At 40.3% G+C, this 25,254-nt stretch overlaps 2 protein-coding genes across 4 annotated transcripts; one reads left to right on the top strand and one right to left on the bottom strand.

The window, feature by feature from the left end:
• The first annotated feature begins 1,514 nt into the window (after positions 1-1,514).
• On the top strand, positions 1,515-2,819 carry LOC146635224 (Fc receptor-like protein 5). Its single transcript, XM_085345789.1, has 5 exons — positions 1,515-1,590; positions 1,804-2,070; positions 2,150-2,395; positions 2,464-2,643; positions 2,746-2,819. The coding sequence occupies exons 1-5, from the start codon at positions 1,515-1,517 to the stop codon at positions 2,817-2,819; spliced, it is 843 nt and encodes a 280-aa protein (XP_085201915.1).
• A 13,332-nt stretch (positions 2,820-16,151) lies between these two features.
• On the bottom strand, positions 16,152-25,254 carry LOC146635223 (junctional adhesion molecule C-like). 3 transcript variants are annotated; one of them, XM_085345574.1, is made up of 5 exons: positions 25,080-25,254; positions 21,682-22,035; positions 21,214-21,573; positions 18,865-18,908; positions 16,152-16,637 (listed from the first exon to the last, which is right to left on the bottom strand). In XM_085345574.1, the coding sequence occupies exons 1-5, from the start codon at positions 25,150-25,152 to the stop codon at positions 16,620-16,622; spliced, it is 849 nt and encodes a 282-aa protein (XP_085201700.1). In that variant the 5' UTR covers positions 25,153-25,254; the 3' UTR covers positions 16,152-16,619. The 3 variants fall into 3 exon arrangements, with proteins under 3 accessions (XP_085201700.1, XP_085201703.1, XP_085201695.1); XM_085345577.1 differs by lacking the exon at positions 18,865-18,908; XM_085345569.1 differs by lacking the exon at positions 16,152-16,637 and having other exon boundaries at positions 18,216-18,908.

Genomic DNA, 25,254 nt, shown 5'->3' with positions numbered 1-25,254 from the left:
TATATCAAAGATTTTAGAAAAAGTAGTAGTAGAACAACTTAACTATTCCCTGGATAAAAATGCTGTTATGGACACTTTCCAGTCTGGTTTTCGTAAATTGCATCCCACTGAAACGGCCTTACTTAGAGTATCTAGTGATATCTTGATGGCAGCAGACTCTGGAGAATATACAGTGCTGGTCCTGTTGGATCTCAGCTCTACTTTTGACACTGTAGATCACAGTATCATGATAAACAGACTCAAGAACTTGTTTGGGATTACTGGTGTTGTTTTAAAATGGTTTATGTCATATTTGTCTGAGAGATCTTTTACTGTTTGCATGAATCATGTGATGTCAGACTTAACAGTTTTGCCTTATGGGGTTCCTCAGGGATCTGTCCTGGGTCCAATTCTCTTTCTACTTTATATATTCCACCTAGGCCAAATTATTAAGCGCTATAAAAATTAGAGTTGGGTGTCTCAAGACCAGTCTTGGTCTTTTACGTGGGGCCTTTGGGGCCCTACAAGCTCCTCAATATTTATCTGACCTGCTGAAACCACATTCATCCTCTCAAGCTTTAAGGTCATTAGATCAGAGACTGCTGGTGGTACCGCGCACTCGTTTTAAAACTCGTGGTGATCGGGCCTTTCAGACGGTGGCACCATGGTTGTGGAATTCTCTTCCATTGTACCTACGCTGCACAGACTCCATTGATTCTTTTAAAAAACAGCTGAAGACATTTTTATTTAGAAAAGCATTTTATTAATTTCCTCTTACGTTGTTTTTATTGTTTTATTGCACTTTGCGATTTTTTTTATCTGTGAAAAGTGCTATATAAATAAATTTTACTTACTAACTTACTTACTTACTTTGTATTTTGGTTCTGTATTTAGATTTCTAGTTTTGTACTCCTGGCTCCAGAACTGCCTGTTTTGCCATTTTGTATTTTAAACAAATTCAGCGTTAAAACTATTTTGAGTTCATTTCCTGTCTTGTGAGTCCAGCATCTGGATCCTTATCCTGCCTGGTACACAAATGTTTCAATGAAATAGAGACTGCCCAGTAACTTTATCTCTAATAATATAACAACATACAGTAATGAAATCTGTAAAATAAATAGTGTGGAGTACAATGTTTGAATCCAGAATGCAGAAATCTAGAAAGCTGTGAAACAAAGAAACAAAGAAATACTTGAATATAGTATGAAGAATTTCCATTAACTACTCGAGTAAATTCTTTACATTGTGTCATTCTTTACATTGTAAAAGTCATCATAACACGAGTCTTTGTTTGTGTGAACTTTGTAAATAAAGTTTTATTTGTTCTGTCAGCTCAGAGTAAATGTACTTCTTTACATTGTTTCACTGCTGATATTAACAGGTTACCAGCACTCTACTCCAGCAGACATGCCTCTGTTTAGGACATTAAAGAGAAAACTGTTTCATCCTTTCTACGCTCATCAGTGGACAACTCAGAAAAACCCGTCTGTGTTCTCCGCAGTCTGGTGGATTTGTTTTTACTCCTGTTTTGTTAAATGTCAAACTCAAATCAACCTGAGTGTCATTTCTCTTTAGTTCTGATCTCACTGCTGAGCTGCACAACAAACCAAGGTCAGTAACCTTCTTCTGTCACAGTTTAAACCTGACATGAACTAAACCTCACTAAGTGCCCAGTTCTTTTTTAACCTTTCTTGTGGCATGACATGGCAATCATACAATAGTTGATCACTACAGCCCACTGAATATTTCAACCTCCTAAGTATAAAGGAAGTAGAGTAAAATAATCAATTTTATGTAAATAATATCATAAAGTCTTCTTCACAGCTCGTCTGACTGTGAGTCCCAGCAGCTCTCAGTTCTTTGAAGGAGACTTTGTGTCTCTGAGCTGTGAGGAGGACGACAGCTCTGCTGGATGGACTCTGAGGAGAAACACAAGCAAACAACAGAGGACTCAGAGGTGTGGAGATGGGTGGGGAGAAGGTGCTGGTTCTTCCTGCAACATCAGCTACATCTTCACATGGGACAGTGGGGTTTACTGGTGTGAGTCCAGAGAGGGTCCCATCAGTAACATGGTTAACCTGACAGTCACTGGTAAGCTGAGTGTGTGGAGTTAGTGTTGATGAAGCTGTGTGTAAATGGATGAAATGCTGTAGTTTGTCTCTGTGTTGAGGTGGATCAGTGATCCTGCAGAGTCCTGTCCTCCCTGTGATGGAGGGAGATGACGTCACTCTGCTATGTAAAACAAAGACCCCTCCCTCCAACCTCCCAGCTGCTTTCTATAAAGATGGCTCCCTCATCAGGAAGCAGCCTACAGGTCACATGACCATCCAGCATGTTTCCAGGTCTGATGAAGGCCTCTACAAGTGTGACATCAGTGATCATGGAGAGTCTCCATCCAGCTGGATCACTGTCACAGGTGAGGAGCTTCACTCTGATTTCACCTTTTATTTTGTCCACATATTCACTGACCAGAAGTCTCTGCAGGTAGACCTACAACCACAACCTCGCCCATCACCTCTTCAAACATGCCCCCGACCATATCTTTGCCCTCTTACTCCACCACGCTGAGACTGGTCTGTCACCTGGTGGTGATCTGTCCATACTTCATCTCCACTCTCCTCGTAGTGTCTTTATATCAACACAGAGCCAAAGGTAACTCTCTGAGTATCCTTGATTATTTACTAAGCACAATTGCTTTTGCCTCATTTAAATATGTCTAATAACCTCATGTTACAGGAAATGACCCCACCATCTTCTTGGCAACAGAAACTAACGCTGATGAGAGACTCTGTGAGGACTATGATGATATTGCCGAGGTGACCACTGAGCATCAGCTCTGAGCTTATTCCCCATCAGATGGTGGTTATCATAAAAGTTATCATAATACGAGTCTTTGTTTGTGTTAACTTTGTAAATAAAGTTTTGTTTGTTCTGTCAGCTCAGAGTTTGTTTGTTTTTTACATGTCAAAATGGCAAAAAGAGCTTGTTGACATCCTGATGTTGCTGTGTCACATTTTTATATTATAGGTTTTATGTTAGCACCAGTGAGAGGGAAGATATGGAGGCTTCATCAACAACAACATAAGTAATTAACGTAACATCCATATTTTTAGACTGTGGTAGTAAACCCATGCAGTCTCCCCTCTGCTGCCTTGCATGTTTGGCAGAAATAGAAAACAGTGATGTCACATCTCTAGTAACAAATTGATTACCAAAGTCAGACAAACAAATCAAAACAAAAAAAAATACATAGAATACTAGGTTGTTTTTTTGTTTTTTTTAAACATCTCTGAAAAACACATAAAGTTGTGCTCGTCACTGAGCTGTTTGGCATCTTGTAAACGAGCTGCTTTGTGACATTAATGTAGCAAAAGTTTATTCTAGCGGCTCGACCATGCAGCCCATTTTTCTTGAAGCGCCTCTTTTTTGTGCATCTTGAAAACCATATTATATGCTACCTCTGTCTGGTTTCCTTTTCATTTTATTCTGGACCTGTTTGTTACTGTTCTCCATCCCCCAGACCTCATTTGTGGGGACATAACACAGCCACAGTCAGTTTTTGTCCTCTATGTCAGCTGAAGTTATTTGTGGGTTCTTTTCATCCCAAACATTTTCTGACAGCTGTGGCTGAAATTTCTTTTTGGCCTACACTTACTGAGGCTTGGTTTCTACAGAATTCCTAATTTTCCACTTCATACTTAGAGTTTGGACATTGCTGACTGATGTTTTCACTTGTGGGATATCTTTAAACATCATTTTACTGTTTCATAAAGTTAAACTTTCTTCTACAAATTCTCTGATAATTCTTTTGCTCTCCCTTTGTCTCTGATTTCATCAACGTCAGTGCTAAAAAAAACGTGCAGTGGTCTGTCTGAAGACCAGAACCTCACTGACTTTTGATAAACACAAACAAGCAAACAGATGGCAGGTAAGGATGGTTACCATAATTTATCATCATTTAGACCTGTGTGTGTGAACCTGTGTGTTATCATGCCAAAACTTCCAAGGTATGTAATCTTTTGATTGGCATCATTTAGGTGTTTTCTGATGTCATCATGATTGAAATAGGGCAAACATAACCACATTTGAAATAAAAGATTTTTTTATCTTTTCTCATATTCTCTGAAAAATATCCCCAAAAGCACAAAGGTTATGCCAGGTTATATAAATTTATGAGTACAGCTGTACCTCCGCTGTCTGCACAGTCCCATGGCAGTAGGTTGAGGATTTATATCAGTAACCAAACACCCAGTCACATGACAGCAGCTCATAAATTTTGGTAACTAGTCATTATCAAGAAACCTGATTGATAAGAATCTGAATCAAGAAGAAAGATGATGACTTTGAACTTAGGATGGTTGTGTGTGCCAGCAGGCTGGTCTGAGTGTTTCACAAACTGTTAATCTATTCGCATTATCACAACCATCTCCAGAGTTGATAGAGAACAGTCTGAAAATGGAAAATATCCAGGAAGCAGCTCTTCTGTGGGACAAAATTCCTTGTTGATGTCATAGATCTGAGGAGAACGACTAGACATCTTTCATGGCACAGTGATAATAACTGAGGTAATTCTGGAGAGACATTAACCCGACGGACCAGTTGCAGGAACCAAAATATGCTAAGAACTGCCCTGGGAGACACTTAAAAGAATTATTAGTTTTGTGAGGAAAGAAAAGATGAGAGGTAAATGTCTTAGCCTAACTATCCATCCATCGATCTTCATCCGCTTTATCCGAGGCCGGGTCACGGGGGCAGCAGCCTAAGCAGAGAGGCCCAGACCTCCTTCTCCCCAGCCACCTCCTCCAGCTTATCCGGGGGAACACCAAGGCATTCCCAGGCCAGCCGAGAGATATAATCTCTCCAGCGTGTCCTGGGTCTGCCCCGGGGCCTCCTCCCGGTGGGACATGCCCAGAACACCTCACCCAGGAGGCGCCCAGGAGGCATCCTTGTCAGATGCCCGAACCACCTCAGCTGGCTCCTTTCGATGTCGAGCAGCAGCGGCTCTACTCTGAGCCCCTCCCGGATGACCGAACTTCTCACCCTATCTCTAAGGGAGAGGCCAGCCACCCTTTGGAGGAAGCTCATTTCTGCTGCTTGTATCCGCGATGTCGTTCTTTCGGTCACTACCCACAGCTCGTGGCCATAGGTGAGGGTAGGGACGTAGATCGACCGGTAAATTGAGAGCTTCACTTTTACACTCAGCTCCCTCTTCACCACGACGGACCGGTGCAGCATCCGCATTACTGCAGCTGCAGCCCCAATCCGTCTGTCGATCTCCGGCTGCCTTCTCCCATCACTCGCGAACAAGACCCCGAGATACTTGAACTCCTCCACTTGGGGCAGGAACTCACCCCCGACCCGCTGCTTCACACTCGGCTGCGAACCGTTCCAGTGCGAGCTGGAGGCCCTCACCCGATGAAGCCAACAGAACCACATCATCTGCAAAAAGCAGAGATGAGATTCTGAGGCCACCAAAGTGAAAGCCCTCCGCCACTTGCCAGGCCTAGAAATCCTGTCCATAAAAATTATGAACAGAATCGGTGACAAAGGGCAGCCCCGGCGGAGCCCATCACCCACCGGGAACGAGTCAGACTTATTGCCGGCAATGCGAACCAAGCTCTTGCAACGCTTGTACAGGGATCGAATGGCCCGTAGCAATGGGCCAGACACCCCATACTCCCGCAACACCTCCCACAGGACACCCCGAGGGACATGGTCGAATGCCTTCTCCAAGTCCACAAAACACATGTAGACTGGTTGGGCAAACTCCCATGCACCCTTGTTACGAGATCGATCAACTTTAGACCAGACAACAAACGACAGAGGCTCCGGAAAAGTGCAATCAAATGATGAGTTTTATTATCACAGGAGAACAACCAACCATCAACATAGGGATTGTTTTTGCTCTCCCAAGAATACACTGGGTTCTGGTTTTATAGGACAAAATATCACACCTACGTCAATACAGTTCAAAAATACATGGTGACAGACGGGCAAAAGTTCAACCCGTGCAGACAAGGGTACATCACGTACACTTCTAATAACCATACACCGACATATAACTTCTCTTTTCTACATTGCTTGCCTTTTAGGGTAATAACTTCAGGTCTCACCATCTCCGAGAGCTAATAATGGACCCTCGTCATTAATCACTAAGTAGAGTACTTTTGCAGCCAGTCTCAAACTGAAGCAGAAGACGCTTAGGCCTTTGCTCAGACCTGCTACTAGATTAATATGTGTATCGTAAGCGTGCATGCAATTAACCTGCTATGTTCTCATCTCCCCTCAGCATGTATCATCTGGACACTCTCACCAGTGAAGCTTAAAACCTTCTTTGTTTTTTAAGTTGCAGTCCGTTTGATGTCTCAGGGCCACCATCGATAACTTATTGTCATAATCAAAGTATGAAAGGACAATGTTTACACCTTGAATCAGAAGGGCTACAACAACATCATGAAAGAATGGATCCATCCTTCCTTTTATTAGCAGTTCAGGCTGATGATAGTCATGGTGCAGAGGTGTGGGCCACTTTGTACCCTTCCTTGAACAAGAAAATGAATTCACTGCACTCAGATTGTCTCAGCAGTGACTTTTTGCGTGGCGCACAATTTTTTTTTTTGTATGTGTAGGGTTGTCAGGAAGACCGTGACAGGTCAACCTGTATGAATAACTTCAGAAATGTGTCTCCCACACTGATGAATAGAACCAATCACAGTGTTGATCTTTGTCTCAGTAGGAGAAGTTTGATCTGTTTCTGACAGCAAGTCAGTGGTTAAAGCAGTTTGATTACTGATGCAGTCACTCATCAGAAATCAGACCACCTCCAGCTCACTTCCTGTCCGCTGAACCACAGTCAGGTACAGAAACATGCAAGTTGTTTCCACAAATCTGCAACACGATCAACACAAGATGGCAATGAAAAAAATAATGAAACCCATTGATAATTAATATTGAGATTCTCTCATTTTAAGTAAGAAAAGAGGTCCAAGATTTGAGGTTTCCCTCAAATCTTGGACATGGAGAACTGTCAATGCGTCTGACAGACACTGAGATGTTTTCATGTATTCATTTGTGCAGTTTCCTGACTGATTTCAGCCACTTGCCCACAATTTTTGCTTTGTCTCAGACCATCATAGAGGTACCAATTTGTTTCTGTCCATCTTAATAGACAGTTATCAGCCAGCTTAACTATTTAAATGGGTTTTTCTCATGTTTGTTGCAGACTGACAGGGAAAACTTTGCTTTTACTACAAACCACAACACTGGCATCCTGTCACAGAGGAAGAGGAGGAGGGTTCAAGTTTGAACTGGTCAAAGTGTTAATCTGATATCACTGAGAGTTGGATAAAGAACACATGCAATGATTATCTATAAAAATCTATTGTTTCTTTATCACAAACTTCCAGTTTGGTGTGGGATCAGAGCAATGTTCCCTCTAAACTGCGCGGGTGCACAATCGCACGTCTATGCGCACAAAAAATCTACGTTGCGCACAGAAAAAAATCTAACCTGAGTTGAAATTAAAATTAAAACTTTAACAATTCTGTTTTGCAGTGTTAGTCAGTAAGTGAATGGCTACTCCCATATGGGATTAGAACGATGCCATCTTATCCCATAGTCCAGCCAATGACGCGATTCACATTTTGTAACAGTTGCTGTTGTAATGCAGTGTATCACCACATGGCGGCGCCTCCCGTCTCATGACTGGTGTGTCAACCCCTTTTTGTTCTTCTTCTCACTCTCCCTGTAATGGATGCTCCCATGTGTACGCGGACTAGTGTGTTCTCGAGTAATGTGTGGTAGAGGTAGCACTTTTATTTTTGATATTCTAAATAAATGAGTACTTTTGGAAAGTCAGAAGCTGTTGCTCATTCGCTATCCACGTGCACACCTCCGCGGCTGGGAGTTTGTGTGTTTGCTCAGACACATGAAAAATTAGAGGGAACATTGGATCAGAGGTGTATTAGATCAGTTTTGATAGAGGAGAGCGAGACAAAGGGTCAACAGGAAATCACAACTAATTAAATACTGAATTTTACATTGCTATACAGGAACTATACAGATAGCTGCACAGAAGTTTAAACAGCGTGAAATAACCGTTTTACAAGGTGATGTTTTATGACTGGTAAAGTCAGAATTCTGCTTGAATACCATATTTTTCAAACCATAAGGCACATTAAGCAAAACAAAACAGTCAGATAAGTCAAAGTTTACTCAACTCATTCTTCTTGCCTCCTCCACTTCTGTACCATTGATTCATTCATGTTGAATTCTCTCACAGCTGCTTTATTCCCATGTTGTTGCAGTATATTAATGACTAACCTGGTATTGTGAATCTCAGTTGTTCTCCTGACTGAAGTTTGGTCCATTTACAGCATCCTGCCATGCGATTGCATTTGTCTCTAACCACCAGAAACCCTCACTTTAACTTTTATCAGGTGGAAAAGAGTTAGCATTCATCCAATTGAGATGGTTTTTAACTCTGTGATGTTGCAGTGTTTGTTTGACTTTGGGACCTGAAGCAGACTGAGTTTTAGACCCAGTTTACTCTGCGAGCCTCCTGACTGCGGTAACCGTAATGCTCCCGCAATCCATCTTCGTAGCTTACCAAAGTCATACTAAAACATGTTTTGATAGGTTTTGAGCACCGTGTACCACGTAAAATCGGTTTGAGGTCAGTAAGCGCAACCAGAATTATAAGTGCAGAGAATATAGTAATCATACAAAAGTAATATACCTAAAGAAATACTAACAGAACTTACTCTCCAAAATCATATAGATGATACAGGATCATAATTATTGATTTATGTCGGTTTTATTTTAATGTTGCAGCTTTAGATGGTTGGTACAACTTATATACTGCTGAGTCACTTTATCTATAATAATGTAGCATTACATAGTAATTAAATAAATGTCAGGGAGTACAATGTTTGAATTCAAAATACAGTAGAGCAGAAATAGAAAACTACCAAAAAAAAAAATACATCAATACGATTCAAACATACAGTATGAATTATACTCTATAAGTACTCAAGTACATGTACAACTTTACTTTGTGTCACTGGTGGTATTAACAGATTTACAGCACTCTGTGTAAGATATAGAAGAATAAGCTGTTTCCTACTTTCTCCACTCATCAGTCTGTAACTCAACCAAACCCATAACGTCTGTGTTCTCCACAGTCTGGTGGTTTTCTGTTTTCTCTGCTGTTTTGTTGAATGTCAAACTCAAACTAACCTCAGTGGCATTTCAATTAAGTTGTGATGTCACTGCTGAGCAGTGCAACAAATCAGGGTCAGTCAATTTAAACCTGACATGAGTTCAGACATTTGATGCTTTTTAGGCTTTGCTGTAATAATTATCATGTCATGCATGATAATTATTACAGTAATTGATCACTGAAGCCTAACGATGTGTCGTGTGTGTCGAAGCTCCAAAGCGTGTGTCGGGTAATTGGGTGGATGCCGTAGGCATCCACACTATTGAGATCCTGTTTCTCTTTATTGGGTGGATGCCGTAGGCATCCACACTATTGAGATCCTGTTTCTCTTTATTCTTTATCCTTTATTATTCTAGTTGCTCCGTTTCTTTGCCGCTTAACTACTCCCTCAGTTTTCAGCCGATTTTTACCATTCAAACTCTAAACTGTTCTGCTATTTCTGCTTTCGACTGCTATATCTTTTGGTACTTATTACTATTATACTTTTTAAAATATTACACTTTTTTCCTTTAATTTGTCCCATTGAAATGAATGGGAAACTTCTACAATTCTGCTAAAACTTGCTTGTCTTTGAAACTTAACTACTTCCTCATACTTTCACCTAGAAACTCCATTCAAACTTTAAAACGTTCTCAGATGATTGGGCTATTCCTGTGTGATTCAGCTTTTTCATATCTGTTACCGTTTTCATGTAATGACTCTTTAAGTTTTCAGTTACAACTTTGTGATTTTTCAGAAAATACATGTGTTGCTATGGTTGCTATGCAATTAACTCCCACTGCACACTCGTCCGTTCTGAATTTTCTCTTCATGTCTGAACAACTCCTTGCTACTCGCTCAATTTCCACTCAACTTCCACAAATTATACATCAAAACGTAGGTATTTTTGCTGGCTTTAAGACAGTGTCACTATAATTATTGTGAGAGTTACGTTTTTTTCACAATTTGCCTCGAAGTGACACATGGTCTAAAAACTCCCCATTCAAAGTCTATGGGGAGGTTGTGAAACTCAGAGCTGAAATACTGAAACTGAAGGCATTTTCAAATCGTCATATCTCCTTAACGAAGCAAAGTTAAGACATGAGGCTTGTCCCTGTATATCTTCAGACACTCCTGACACTCACAATTCAAGAATTATTTTCTCACCTATTACCGTTCTGAGATGAGTTAGACTTGTTTGAGGGGTGGAAATCTGTCCTCCTCTCATTTTTCAAATTCCGAAAATGAAGCCGTTTCTTCTCTCGTCATATCTCCGCGACGGAGATACAAAGAGCTATGTAAATCGCAGTCAAAGTACACCAAAGTCCGCTGATTCACCCAGTGCAAGAATTATGCTTCTATCCCACCTAGTTTTTGAGTTACACGACGTTTTGTAACTCCAAAAAACGGCGTTTTTCGCGTCTCACCGCGATCTAATTCTGACTCCTCATCACCCTTTTTTTCAAAGCGCCCGCCCCCTTAGAGGTGGCGCGATTGGTAATGACACCGCTCTTCAGACCAGAGGTCGTGGGTTCGATTCCACCTTGGCCCACATGTTTTTTTTTTAACTACAAATTTATACACTATCACAGACCGGTAATTCATATTGATAATTTATTACAATTCTGCAAAGTTTAATGATTTTAGCAGCTTTTCTAATATGGACCTCAGATTCTGGTTAACAGTCTATGGCAGAAATACATACAAGTACACAGCCTGATGAAGCAGACAGAAGCAGTACCTCTGATTGGTTCCGCAGTTTCACCTCTTATCAGCACAAATCTCACCCTCTTCTGCTGTTTTCACCTCTTTTCTGCTAATTTGAGCTTCTGTTCCACAGTGCACTCAGCCTCTTCTGCTGTTTTCATTAGAATTTTAAGCTTTTCCACCTTTTTTCAGTTACGTGAGAACCAGTTTGGCTCAATGAGTAGCTGAAAAATATCAGCCTCTTCTGCTGTTTTAGCAGGATTTCAGAGTTCAGCTTTTTCACTTGTTTTAAGCACAAATTTCAGTTTCTTTACCTCATTTCACAACAAAGTTCTTCCTCTTCACCTCTTTTCTGCTAATTTGAGCTGCTGCTCCACAGTGCACATTTTCCCTCTCATCATATCTTTGCTTGTGACCAGAACTCATTTGGCTCAGAGGGTAGGGCATCTGTCGTGAGACCCGGTGGCAGAGGTTCGAATCCTACCTGTGACAGCTGCTACACATGTTCACTGCTTGCATGCGCTCTGCTTTCTTGACACTCTCCAGTGTGTCATTACACATACAGCCATCTTCAGCAAGCACTTCTGCTTCTACACTTCTTTTCAACTCGGCTTTTTGCTTCTTTACCTCTTTTCAGCAGAAATTATTCCTCTTCACCTCTTTTCTGCTAATTAGAGCTCCTGCTCCACAGTGCACTTAGCCTCTTCTGCTGTTTTCATTAGAATTTTAAGCTTTTCCACCTTTTTTCAGTTACGTGAGAACCAGTTTGGCTCAGTGAGTAGCTGAAAAATATCAGCCTCTACTACTGTTTTAGCAGGATTTCAGAGTTCAGCTTTTTCACTTGTTTTAAGCACAAATTTCAGTTTCTTTACCTCATTTCACAACAAAGTTCTTCCTCTTCACCTCTTTTCTGCTAATTTGAGCTTCTGCTCCACAGTGCACATTTTCTCTCTCATCATATATTTGCTTGAGACCAGAACTCATTTGGCTCAGAGGGTAGGGCAGCTGCCGTGAGACCCGGGGGCAGAGTTTCGAATCCTACCTGTGACAGTTGCTACACATGTTCCCTGCTTGCATGCGCTCTGCTTTCTTGACACTCTCCAGTGTGTCATTACACATACAGCCATCTTCAGCAAGCACTTCTACACCTCTTTTCAACTCATCTTTTTGCTTCTTTACCTCTTTTCAGCAGAACTTCTTCTGATTCACCTCTTTTCTGCTAAATGTTTAGCCTTTTCACCTCTTATTAGCACAATACTAAGCAGCTTCTGCTAATTTCACCAGAATTGTCAGTCTCTCCACCTCTTCTTTGTAAGAATCAGTTTGGTCCAGTAAGGTGAGACGCCGCCTATAGATCAGAAAGGCCAGGTTCGAATCTCGCTCAGGGCAATGTTTTTTGTTTTTTCAACTTTTTCTGCTTTTTTCAGCAGAAATCTTCAGCGTAAGGCATCCACACAGCATTTTCGCAGGAAATGCAATTTTTTCTAGTTCTTTATCCTTTATTATTCTAGTTGCTCCGTTTCTTTGCCGCTTAACTACTCCCTCAGTTTTCAGCCGATTTTTACCATTCAAACTCTAAACTGTTCTGCTATTTCTGCTTTCGACTGCTATATCTTTTGGTACTTATTACTATTATACTTTTTAAAATATTACACTTTTTTCCTTTAATTTGTCCCATTGAAATGAATGGGAAACTTCTACAATTCTGCTAAAACTTGCTTGTCTTTGAAACTTAACTACTTCCTCATACTTTCACCTAGAAACTCCATTCAAACTTTAAAACGTTCTCAGATGATTGGGCTATTCCTGTGTGATTCAGCTTTTTCATATCTGTTACCGTTTTCATGTAATGACTCTTTAAGTTTTCAGTTACAACTTTGTGATTTTTCAGAAAATACATGTGTTGCTATGGTTGCTATGCAATTAACTCCCACTGCACACTCGTCCGTTCTGAATTTTCTCTTCATGTCTGAACAACTCCTTGCTACTCGCTCAATTTCCACTCAACTTCCACAAATTATACATCAAAACGTAGGTATTTTTGCTGGCTTTAAGACAGTGTCACTATAATTATTGTGAGAGTTACGTTTTTTTCACAATTTGCCTCGAAGTGACACATGGTCTAAAAACTCCCCATTCAAAGTCTATGGGGAGGTTGTGAAACTCAGAGCTGAAATACTGAAACTGAAGGCATTTTCAAATCGTCATATCTCCTTAACGAAGCAAAGTTAAGACATGAGGCTTGTCCCTGTATATCTTCAGACACTCCTGACACTCACAATTCAAGAATTATTTTCTCACCTATTACCGTTCTGAGATGAGTTAGACTTGTTTGAGGGGTGGAAATCTGTCCTCCTCTCATTTTTCAAATTCCGAAAATGAAGCCGTTTCTTCTCTCGTCATATCTCCGCGACGGAGATACAAAGAGCTATGTAAATCGCAGTCAAAGTACACCAAAGTCCGCTGATTCACCCAGTGCAAGAATTATGCTTCTATCCCACCTAGTTTTTGAGTTACACGACGTTTTGTAACTCCAAAAAACGGCGTTTTTCGCGTCTCACCGCGATCTAATTCTGACTCCTCATCACCCTTTTTTTCAAAGCGCCCGCCCCCTTAGAGGTGGCGCGATTGGTAATGACACCGCTCTTCAGACCAGAGGTCGTGGGTTCGATTCCACCTTGGCCCACATGTTTTTTTTTTAACTACAAATTTATACACTATCACAGACCGGTAATTCATATTGATAATTTATTACAATTCTGCAAAGTTTAATGATTTTAGCAGCTTTTCTAATATGGACCTCAGATTCTGGTTAACAGTCTATGGCAGAAATACATACAAGTACACAGCCTGATGAAGCAGACAGAAGCAGTACCTCTGATTGGTTCCGCAGTTTCACCTCTTATCAGCACAAATCTCACCCTCTTCTGCTGTTTTCACCTCTTTTCTGCTAATTTGAGCTTCTGTTCCACAGTGCACTCAGCCTCTTCTGCTGTTTTCATTAGAATTTTAAGCTTTTCCACCTTTTTTCAGTTACGTGAGAACCAGTTTGGCTCAATGAGTAGCTGAAAAATATCAGCCTCTTCTGCTGTTTTAGCAGGATTTCAGAGTTCAGCTTTTTCACTTGTTTTAAGCACAAATTTCAGTTTCTTTACCTCATTTCACAACAAAGTTCTTCCTCTTCACCTCTTTTCTGCTAATTTGAGCTGCTGCTCCACAGTGCACATTTTCCCTCTCATCATATCTTTGCTTGTGACCAGAACTCATTTGGCTCAGAGGGTAGGGCATCTGTCGTGAGACCCGGTGGCAGAGGTTCGAATCCTACCTGTGACAGCTGCTACACATGTTCACTGCTTGCATGCGCTCTGCTTTCTTGACACTCTCCAGTGTGTCATTACACATACAGCCATCTTCAGCAAGCACTTCTGCTTCTACACTTCTTTTCAACTCGGCTTTTTGCTTCTTTACCTCTTTTCAGCAGAAATTATTCCTCTTCACCTCTTTTCTGCTAATTAGAGCTCCTGCTCCACAGTGCACTTAGCCTCTTCTGCTGTTTTCATTAGAATTTTAAGCTTTTCCACCTTTTTTCAGTTACGTGAGAACCAGTTTGGCTCAGTGAGTAGCTGAAAAATATCAGCCTCTACTACTGTTTTAGCAGGATTTCAGAGTTCAGCTTTTTCACTTGTTTTAAGCACAAATTTCAGTTTCTTTACCTCATTTCACAACAAAGTTCTTCCTCTTCACCTCTTTTCTGCTAATTTGAGCTTCTGCTCCACAGTGCACATTTTCTCTCTCATCATATATTTGCTTGAGACCAGAACTCATTTGGCTCAGAGGGTAGGGCAGCTGCCGTGAGACCCGGGGGCAGAGTTTCGAATCCTACCTGTGACAGTTGCTACACATGTTCCCTGCTTGCATGCGCTCTGCTTTCTTGACACTCTCCAGTGTGTCATTACACATACAGCCATCTTCAGCAAGCACTTCTACACCTCTTTTCAACTCATCTTTTTGCTTCTTTACCTCTTTTCAGCAGAACTTCTTCTGATTCACCTCTTTTCTGCTAAATGTTTAGCCTTTTCACCTCTTATTAGCACAATACTAAGCAGCTTCTGCTAATTTCACCAGAATTGTCAGTCTCTCCACCTCTTCTTTGTAAGAATCAGTTTGGTCCAGTAAGGTGAGACGCCGCCTATAGATCAGAAAGGCCAGGTTCGAATCTCGCTCAGGGCAATGTTTTTTGTTTTTTCAACTTTTTCTGCTTTTTTCAGCAGAAATCTTCAGCGTAAGGCATCCACACAGCATTTTCGCAGGAAATGCAATTTTTTCTAGTCTCAGGTTGTTTTTGTGAAGCACGTATCGAGGCACACTTTGATTACGTATGCAGTGACGCTCGAGGCCTCGCGGGCAGTCCGTATCACGTGACTGATTCAGGAACTGGTTTTCTGGTGTGTGCCAGATTCGAAATCAAATGGGCAGAAAAACACAGCTGATTTCCCCATCACATTGTGTTGTTGAAGTTGATTACGTACGTGCTACATAGTTGAGCTTCTTCTTCAATGTAACCAGCAAGGAAGAGCTTTTTTTTAATATCTCATCTCTCCTAATAAAGTATGCACAGAGTAATAAATATCACAAATGATAAGAACCATAATATAAATAAACAACACCACAGATCCTATAATCTGATTTCTGTCTTTTAGTTTATTAAAAACTGAAGCACCACACACTAGTTTGTGTCATTATCCAGATGTAAATAAGCATGCCAAAACGTTGTCCTGATAGTTTCCACTTTCTTTTGTATCAGACATCTGATGGTGTTGACAAAATACCATACTTTCTCTCATAACACATGTTTTTCTGACAGAAGCCATCTTGTTTTTCATCATTTGCTTATGGCCTCAACAATCTGCCTAAATGAGGCTGTTTTTACAAGAAAAAATAATCAAATCTTGGATTACATCGACTTGACGCACGATTTTAATCACTTAAAAAATATGTAAAAATAAATTTTCAATTGCATATTTTGATATAAGGTATTGACTTTAATACTTAGTGACGAGAGCCATGATGTTTAATTTTACATTACTTTTAATTTTTTTTCTGTATTTTAATATTATCACACCTGCTTCAGGACAATGGATTTTTAAGGTACTGGTAATGTATTGTACCATTTAAAATAAATATATATTTATAAAAAATCATAGTTTTGTTGTATAAACATTGCCTTGGTTTGTCTTTTAGGCAGTTGGGTTAACACTTTAGGCAGTTGGGTTAACACTTGTATGCATATTTTTAACAACAAAATTGGGTTTTATCTGCTGGACATGTTTTGTCCCTTATCTCAAGAATCACTGGTTTATTAAAAAGTGAAGCGCCACACAGTTTGTGTGATTATCCAGATGTACATAAGCATGATTACACAGTTACACAATCATACCAAAGCTCTGTCCTGATAGTTTCCACTTTCTCTTTTGTATCAGACATGGTGAGACAATATTCGTAATAAATAACCATGAAAACTATTTATTTATTCAGTTTAGAGGTTTACACATCCCATCATTACAATCAAAGAGCCTTTTTCACTTGAATCGTCCACTTGATGGCGCAGTAGAGCAAATGAATCATCACAATGCTTTGAACCATGAGTCGACCAGTTGGATGGAAACCTTCAGTTCCTCACGAGGCTTCATCTTACCATCACTAGGAGTCATCATCTAATGACGCCTTCCCTACTTCAGTAGAATGCCAGGACCTAGAAAGGAAGAGGGGAGAGCTTAGTGCAGGACGAGCAAGCTCGGTAAGGAAGCAGTGTGTACAACAGTGTTTACGGCAGCTTGAAATAAGCTGCATTAATAAGGCCACAAGCATCACAGCTAAACCACTGTGTGTGCGTCGTGCTAGGTACCCCTGTAACACATCTCTTGCTAAACAGTTTTTGGACTAACTTGTGCTCTGCAGCCAGAGCTTTGTTAGACTGCTAACTGACATATTAACAGTTTTCTTTATATTGACGCAGAGCCAAAGGTAACACTATGAGTATCTTACATTATTATTATTTTGTCAACAGAGAGATTGTCTGAGGACTATGATGACATTACGCAGGTAACCACTGAACATCAGTTCTGAGCCTGTGCTCCATCAGTTAGATGGTGGCTCTCAGATCACTGTAATTGAATTACGTGTGCCACTATAATATATATAAATATATATACTATAATACCTGGTTGTTTGTGTAAACTTCGTACATAAATTTTATTTTTTCTGTCAGCTCACATTCTCTACATGTCAGTCTGAGGGAAAGCGCTGATCCTGATGTTGGTGTGTCAAATTTGTATTTCACCAGTTGACATCACATGCGTACCTTTAGAATGTGGTAGTAAACCCATACAAGGTCCTCTCTGCTGCCTCGTACTCGAATCAGAGTTTGATCGATGTCAAGTGATCTATTGATGTCAAATCACAAGATTTGATATATCAAAAATCCTTGTACATCGAATCAGAGTGTAATCGATGTCAAGTGATCTATTGATGTCAAATCACAAGATTTGATATATCAAAGATACTTGGATATCGAATCAGAGTTTGATTGATGACAAGTGATCTATTGATGTCAAATCACAAGATTTGATATATCAAAGATCCTTGTACATCGAATCAGTTTGATCGATGACAAGTGATCTCCATCCATCCATTCGCTTCCGCTTATGCTTTTCAGGGTCGCGGGGGGTGCTGGAGCCTATCCCAGCTGTCATAGGGCGAGAGGCAGGGTACACCCTGGACAGGCTCTGTCGCAGGGCTAACACACAGGGACAGAAAACCATTCACACTCCCATTCACACCTAGTGGCAATTTGGATTATCCAATTAACCTATCCCCACAAGCTGCATGTCTTTGGACGGTGGGAGGAAGCCGGAGTACCCGGAGGGAACCCACGCAAACTCCACACAGAAAGACCGCGGTCTGATGGTGGAATTGAACTCAGGACTTTCTTGCTGTGCGGCAACAGTGCTAACCACCGTGCCGCCGTTCTGCCCTATTGATGTCAAATCACAAGATTTGATATATCAAAGATCCTTGTACATCGAATCAGAGTTTGATCGATGTTTGATGTTTTAGAGATACTTTTGATTTTACATAACACTATTTAAAAATTTTAGTAATATCAATTTGATATAGATATTGTTATGTTATTATATGCTGTATGTGTTTTTACTTTAGGTCTCTCTAGGAAATGTGATTTGAATCTTAATGAGATTTTTATATGGATAAATAAAGGTCTAATAATATAGTAAAGATTAATTATAAATTAACCTGAGTAGCGAAAGACCGCGGTAGGTTTGAAAATGATTTGTCGGGAGTCCGGTGTTCTCACCGGCTCTGGTGAGCCTTGAACCCCGCTTAGCTATCGAGCTGGTGGGTAACAGAAGACGTCGGAGCGCTTTTGAAAATATGTGGTGTCTTGATAAACTGAGCAGATATTTTAGGTTTACACAGCTACATTCTCGCCTGAAAATATGTTAAACATTTATTTTGTGACCCAGAAAGAATAATAAGAGTAATATTAAAACTAACTAGCTGCTGCCATTGTTGGAAACTGAGCAGGGCCGCACTATGAATTCTGGGACAAAGTTTCTTCTTCTTTGGGGTTTAACGGCAGCTGGCATCCTTGTACATGCAGTGCTGCCATCTTCTGTTTCAGTCCGTTATTACCCTCTTAAATCCTACTACTTATTCCTGCGTCTTTTGGGATCTTACGAAGCTTCAAACGACGCGTCGACTATTTAATTAGTTGTCGATGATTTTGATAGTCGACGTAATCGTGGCAGCCCTAATATCAACGCAGAGATTGTTCAGTAAACTTCATTTCCTACTTCATCAGTCAGAGGAGTAGGAAGTGGGGGATTATTTTTGTTCTTTTTTTTACAGATCAAAATAACAGCCACAAGAGCTGGTACAAGAAACAAAACAAAATATATCACTTTATATCTAATGACTCCATCCTCTGTGTCTCCTCCTGTCTGACCTGCAGGTGAGAAACAGGTGTGAAGTGTCAGCTGTCAGGTAGGTGATGAGTGAAGAACAGAACAGAATCCATTTCCTCTTCAAACTGCTGTCAAACATTATCTACTGCACTCTGATCACATCACTCAGACCAGCTGCTTTCTACAAAGTCTCATCAACAACATCTTTAGAAACAAACATCAAGTCTAAGGAGCGTCTGAACTTCTTTAAGTTGCTTGAAGACATTTCACCTCTCAACCGAGAAGAGTGTCCCCCCAAAAGGGACATGGATCCCCTAATGATCCTCTACCTAATCACAATAGCCAAGGTGTAAAAACAGGTGTAGGTCACAATCAGCCAAGGTTTCAGGTGAGTTCATTGTGAAATCTAGCCCCATAAGACCCTAGTCCTATTATGAGAGGTCAAAAGGCCCAGGATGTGCGTAGGTGTTAAGGTGTCTGGGAAAGGATCTCAAAACTGAATTATAGATGGCAGACAGTTGGTGACAGACAGTTTTTCACTATGGCTGAATGTTAAATTACTGTTTGAAGAGTTGAGTGAGAGATCTGATTTTTGTAGTTTTGTCCATTTTGGAAGTTTTTTGTTACTTTTCTAAGTGAATGCCAAAACGGCCTTCTGGGCCTTCTTTTGGGACTTCTGAATTGATTTGAATTCCTTTTAGATTATTGAACGTGTTGCACAACACATATAATTAAATGTGTGTTGGAAATATTTGATTAACCTTGGATAATGTTTATTACTCTTGCTAAATTACTTTACTTTGATGGGACCCATGCAAATGGTTTTCTATAACATTATTTTTGAATGAAATTCATTATAAGAATCAAATGTTATGACTTTGGTTATTGGTTTATTGGCTGTTATATAAAATATGACATTAATTATTTGACTTTTCTATTTATGGATTTATTTTTCAATTGTAATGGCAGTAGAACGCTGTTCCAATTTAACTGTGAATGCTAATTTATGTTTTTAACCTTGATTAAGTCAGAGTTTTTTCCCCATTATCAAACCCCTGATCAGCGCAGGATGGCGAGCCACCTGACCACCGCTGTATTGCGGTAGGACTGATAAATCTATATGAACTGATAAATGGACTTCAACTTCCTACCTGTTTGGAAACACGGCTTATTGCAGGTCAACTAAACTGAACTGACTAAACCTTGTCCAACTTCCTCTTGGGACTAAATTAGTTGTTTTGTATTATTATTATTATTATTATTATTATTATTAGTGTTATTATTATCACTATCATTGTGTTTTTTATAATATATATGCTGTTGGGAATAAAAAATTTTTCAGTGCCTCAATAATGCTATGCTTATTTATTAATAAGTGTTATGAAGTTATATAGTGTAGTATTAAGTTGACACAGCCCTGAAAAATAAAGGCATTAGACCATGTGTCCTTGGGGAGTAGAAAGCTGCAGGCTCTTGCTCACGCTTGCCTGGGAAAATTAGACAAGAGGGGGCTGTCTCTAGTGGAAAGTTACTGAGACACTGTTGTTTAGACTAGAGTGAGAGAGCTTCTGTAATAAAACTGTCAGGGGCACACCACCAATTTGAGATCTGCGGCAACGTGTCATGCAGGACGCATCTCCCTTCTAAAAGTAATAAAGTGTTGAATGGTCTACTGAGCAGTGTTTTGTCTTCCATCGGATGCCTCTGAGGAATCAAAAGAACTCGGTGAAGTGTTGATATTTACAATGTATATATATTTTTCTTTTGTTTATCTGTCTATAAATTTCATCTCACCATAAGATACATAATACATGTATATTTGAGCTCTACTTCTGTTGTTTGTATTTTATCCGCACACTCAGGCTCCGTAGTCGAAGCACTTCTGACTAGCTTATTATCAAGCTGCAGTCAGGCTGATCCTTTACTGCGTTACATTGTGCCATGCGTTTATGAAGTGGCTGTTTGGTTTCTCCAATTTAGAGGTCTGAGCATTCCTCGTTACATTGTACAGTATACACTAGGATTTACGTTTGTGATTAGGAGTTCTGTCTTTGGGAAGAACCAGTTTTCTTCTGGGTGTGTTGCTGGGTCTGAGGTACACTGGGATGTTCTCCCATCGGGCTTAAGTCTGGGACTCTCCGCCATTTGAACCTAGAACTGAAGAAGCTTCTTGGATGAGAGGTGAGACATCTTTAAGCAACGTAAAGAAGTCCAAATGCTTTTCTTTCCAAGCTCCTTAGATTATGATAATTTGGATGACTGAAAACCTTCACAGACAAACAAACATCAACAACCAGGAAGCAGCTTCACCTCTGATCACACTTACACTCAACTCTACTCACTCACCTGGACGAACAACATGAAGGTTGACAACACTGATGAGGTCACTATCCAGTTTTGCTCTCCTTCTGTGTTTTGCTCCCTTCATGAAGACGCAACACATGTATGTTCCAGTGTCATTAATTGTCACATTGTTCAGAATCAAAGACACATCTCCATCCTTCATCTGTCTGTCCTGCAGATCCACTCGGTTCTTAAAAGATGAATGCTGGTCATCTGGAATAAACTTCTGGTCCTGGTAAAAAAAGACATTTTCTTTCCCCAGATCGGTTCTGCTCCACTCTATAACCACACTGGGATCACTGTTGAGGTTTGGAACTTGACATGGCAGAATGGCTGTCTGTCCAGCTGTCGTGTTTATCTGGACTGAAGGACAGGAAACACCACAGAGCAGAGAGGTTAAAAACGTCATAGAAAACATCAGCAACTAGGAAGCAGCTTGTTTTTTGATCAAAAACAATTGTAATAACTCACCACGAGGAAGAATCTTAAGCTCGATTGTACAGGTGTGCTCTGTTGCTCTCTCCCTCTGGTTTGCTCCTCGCGTGACGACATGGCATTCATATGTTCCACTATCAGCAGGCGTCACATTGTTCAGAATCAAAGATACATCTCCATCCTTCTTCTGCCTGTCCTGAAGATCCACCCGATTCTTAAAAAACGGATGCTGATGATCTGGAACAAAGTGCCCATCCTGGAACAACAAGGCATAACCTGCCCCCAAATCAGATCTGATCCACTCTACAACTATGATGGGCTTCTGATTGCTGTGAGCTCGACATGGCAAAGTGATGTTCTGTCCAGACTCAGCTGTGATGTTTATCTTGTCTGAAAGAAGAAATACAAGATAGCTAAAGTAAGAGAAAAAGAAAACAGAGATAAAGCTAATGGTATCCATTTAAAAAAATCCAATGTTGCCTTGTTCTCGAGTTACCGCACTCACAAGATTTTTGGAAAACTTGACTTCTGACCAAGGTCTGGTCAAGGCCACTGAGATTCAACCTCATCTTCATTCTCACATTCACATAGTTGGTTGTCCAGGCCACTACCCACCTGCCTAACCAGTTGACAACAATACCCCATCAGCCTTTTAAAGCTGAGGCATCAGTTTGAAAGTCCTCTTTCTCAAGTTATCTTGTTCACAAGGCTGGGTGTGGGGTGCACAAAGGTAAAGTTTATGCAGACTAGAAATAAGGAGCCTGATGTAAGAGTATAGGTAATGATTATTCCAGTGCAGTGTTTGTGTATTATCTCGAAAGTAAGAGTGACAAGGTGCAAGCAACACAAAAGTTTCTGGCTGATACAGCCACGTATGGGCAGATTAAATGTATCAGATCAGAACAGACTTTATGGGGAAAACTTATCAGACTCTTCTTAGCAAAACTGGGATCAGACATGAGACCTAAGAACCACACACAAAAGAGTACTGCTAAGCAAAACTGGCATACACTTTTTGACGTGGCCAGATGTATGCTAACAGAGAGAGAGTTACTTAAGGAGTTTGTATGCAGTACAAACAGCAGCTGTGGTGAGGAACAGATGTTTTAACAAACTCACAAAACAGACACTTTAGTTGATGCTGACAAGAAGAAAGCCAAAACTTTTCAAGATGCAAACATTTGGAACAGCATATTATTTTTATAAACAGAACAAGAGAAAACTATACTCAAGGTGTGCAAAGGGAATGTTAGCTGGAAATGACAAAAATATTTCAGCCTTCTGGGTCTTTTGTCCTAACAGTGGGAAAGTGCTCAGCCACAGACTCGTCATGTCTGTGATGAAAACAACTGTGGGAAGACAAACACAAACTGACATGATGCCATGTGATAAAGATGACTTTGAGATATAAAATAGGACTAAAAAGTTGAAGTCAGAAGATGGGTGTAGACTTTGAAGAAACTTTCTCTCCCACTGCTTATCTGACCACTATCATGGTGTCTATGCAAAGAGCAGTACAATTAAACATGGTTTTACATCAGATGGATGTTAAAACTGCCTATCTACGCACACCACTAAATTGTGAGACATACATGAAACAACCGGAGAGCTAAAAGGTAGCTGAATCTGATACACATGAAAGGTTGAAATAGTAACTGTATGGGCTAAAACAATCAGGCAGAAGCTGGAATAAGATGTTACATGAACATATGAGTGGGAACAACTTTGTGCTCCTCAATTTTATGGTTACACATGAACACCAAAGAATGAAAACGTAATCTTGATGGGTAAATGGCCTGATCATTGACGCCAGCAATAACAACACACTGATTGTTGTGAAGGAAATGTATGCAGGAAAATTCTAAATGAAAGAGTTAACTGAAACATTGTATTGGTATTGATTTTGACCAGAGAGATAACTATGTGAGGATGTCACAGAAAAAAGAAAAATATGTGGGGAAAAAAATCCTTGAAAGGTTTAATATGCAAGGTTACAAAGCTAGAGCGACACCTTGTGAGCAAAAACTGAACTACACTGATGGTGTAGAAAAGATGAACGATTTCCAAAGGTACAGAGAGGCCGTCTGATCAGTGCTGCAATAAAACCAGAGTTCTGAGCACATAGTGATACAGATTGTGGGGCTGATGTAACAGACAGAATGACACAGCAGAACTGGTTACTGTATAGGCCTGACTGTGAATGATCATCAGCAAACCACTGTGTCATTATCCAGCTGTGAAGCTGAGTACATGGCCTTAGCTACAACTGTACAAGAGAGTATGTACTCATACAGCTGTTCGAAGGTATCGATGGACCTATGCACCACCTAAGGTTTATGAAGACAACCAGGGTGTGATAGCATTGGCAATGAATCCTTTAACCAGACAGAGATGCAAGCATAGTGACATAAACTATCACTTTATAAGGTCAGCTGTAAATGAAAGGAAAATGATTTTGGATAGCTGTCCAATGGATGGATGTGATGACAAAACCTGCTACAAAAGTTAAGTTGTTTAAATATGAATGGTTCATGTTCATACCATGCATAAAAAAGTTTTATATGATACTGGGTGAGAAACCTCCTGTTTTTAGGAGAATGACAAAGTGAGAGCAAGTGGAGGTGTTAGATAAAAAATATGCTCTAAACTGTAAGAAGGTCATCTTTCTTTAGTATTTTCTAGACACAGACAATGTTTGCGCTGATGTAGAGAGCATATAGAGGAAAATGGAAACAGCCAATAAAATCATTGTTTGGCATGTGACGTGCATGTGCCTGTCAATAAAGTTACTCTCTCTCTCTCTCTCTCTCTCGGAGCATGTTAAGTCTAAAAATGGCGGAAGGCTGTTGTGTGTTTATTCCTCCGTAATAATCCTCGGCGCAGTCTCGATATTTACACCAGAATTCCTGCGCATTTCTCCTTCGCTAATACTTTCAAATTAGAAAATATGAATGCTGCAGAAAATCGTTAATGTGGTGATTTATCGCACAAAGCGGTAAAACAAAGATTTTAATTACAGTTAATTATTTTATCACTGAGCGCGCTCTCAGTGCTGCTGTGAAGGTGGCGGCAGCACATCAGCGCTCTGAAACCATTTAAACATAAAAGCTGACTGTCCCACCGCCAAACGTGGAAATCACTCGTTTGCAGAACAAAGTCAGTTGAATGTGACTGATTGAACACATATTCTTGGTGTGTGTTCTGCGTTCTTGTAACTGCGACAGCAGTAGAGTAAGGGCGTTTCCACACCTAAAGCTCGTTTACTCTGGTCCCAATCCCAGTTTCTAAACTGGTGGTTTGGTTTGTTTTCACACAGAAAAATCAAAGTGAACTCCAAACAAAATGCGTCACTACAAACAACGTGAACATGTCTGCAAAAGGTTCCGTCAGAACAACATTTAAATGAGATTAGATTAAAACAAACTGTCACTTACCATTGGAGCCTGAGGCGAGAGTCACAGAGAGTATGATCCACGGCACAAATCCTGCGCGGAAGATGTTACACATGTTCTCGGTGACATCTCTATAAACATCAAACAAAGTTTCCAAAGTTTATTCCAAATACAACTCCATGTTTCAGCTTCTGTTTTACAGCGTACCGGAGGATCA

This window comes from Diplotaxodon limnothrissa, linkage group LG3, assembly GCF_057381915.1.
Source record: "Diplotaxodon limnothrissa isolate DT_005_m linkage group LG3, D_limnothrissa_male_GT1.1, whole genome shotgun sequence".
In the NCBI taxonomy this organism is placed as follows: Eukaryota; Metazoa; Chordata; class Actinopteri; order Cichliformes; family Cichlidae; genus Diplotaxodon; species Diplotaxodon limnothrissa.
This window is presented reverse-complemented; position numbering and strand designations above follow the sequence as displayed.

Excerpts from the sequence above, each read along its gene's own strand:
- LOC146635224 (XM_085345789.1), top strand. The coding sequence starts at position 1,515 with ATGTCAAACTCAAATCAACCTGAGTGTCATTTCTCTTTAGTTCTGATC. Across the intron at positions 1,591-1,803 it reads GAGCTGCACAACAAACCAAG|CTCGTCTGACTGTGAGTCCC; the intron begins GTCAGTAACCTT and ends TCTTCTTCACAG. Across the intron at positions 2,644-2,745 it reads AGCCAAAGGTAACTCTCTGA|AAACTAACGCTGATGAGAGA; the intron begins GTATCCTTGATT and ends TCTTGGCAACAG.
- LOC146635223 (XM_085345569.1), bottom strand. The coding sequence starts at position 25,152 with ATGTGTAACATCTTCCGCGCAGGATTTGTGCCGTGGATCATACTCTCT. Across the intron at positions 21,574-21,681 it reads GCTTAAGATTCTTCCTCGTG|TCCAGATAAACACGACAGCT; the intron begins GTGAGTTATTAC and ends CCTGTCCTTCAG. Across the intron at positions 18,909-21,213 it reads CCTTCATGTTGTTCGTCCAG|GTCAGACAGGAGGAGACACA; the intron begins GTGAGTGAGTAG and ends TCTCACCTGCAG.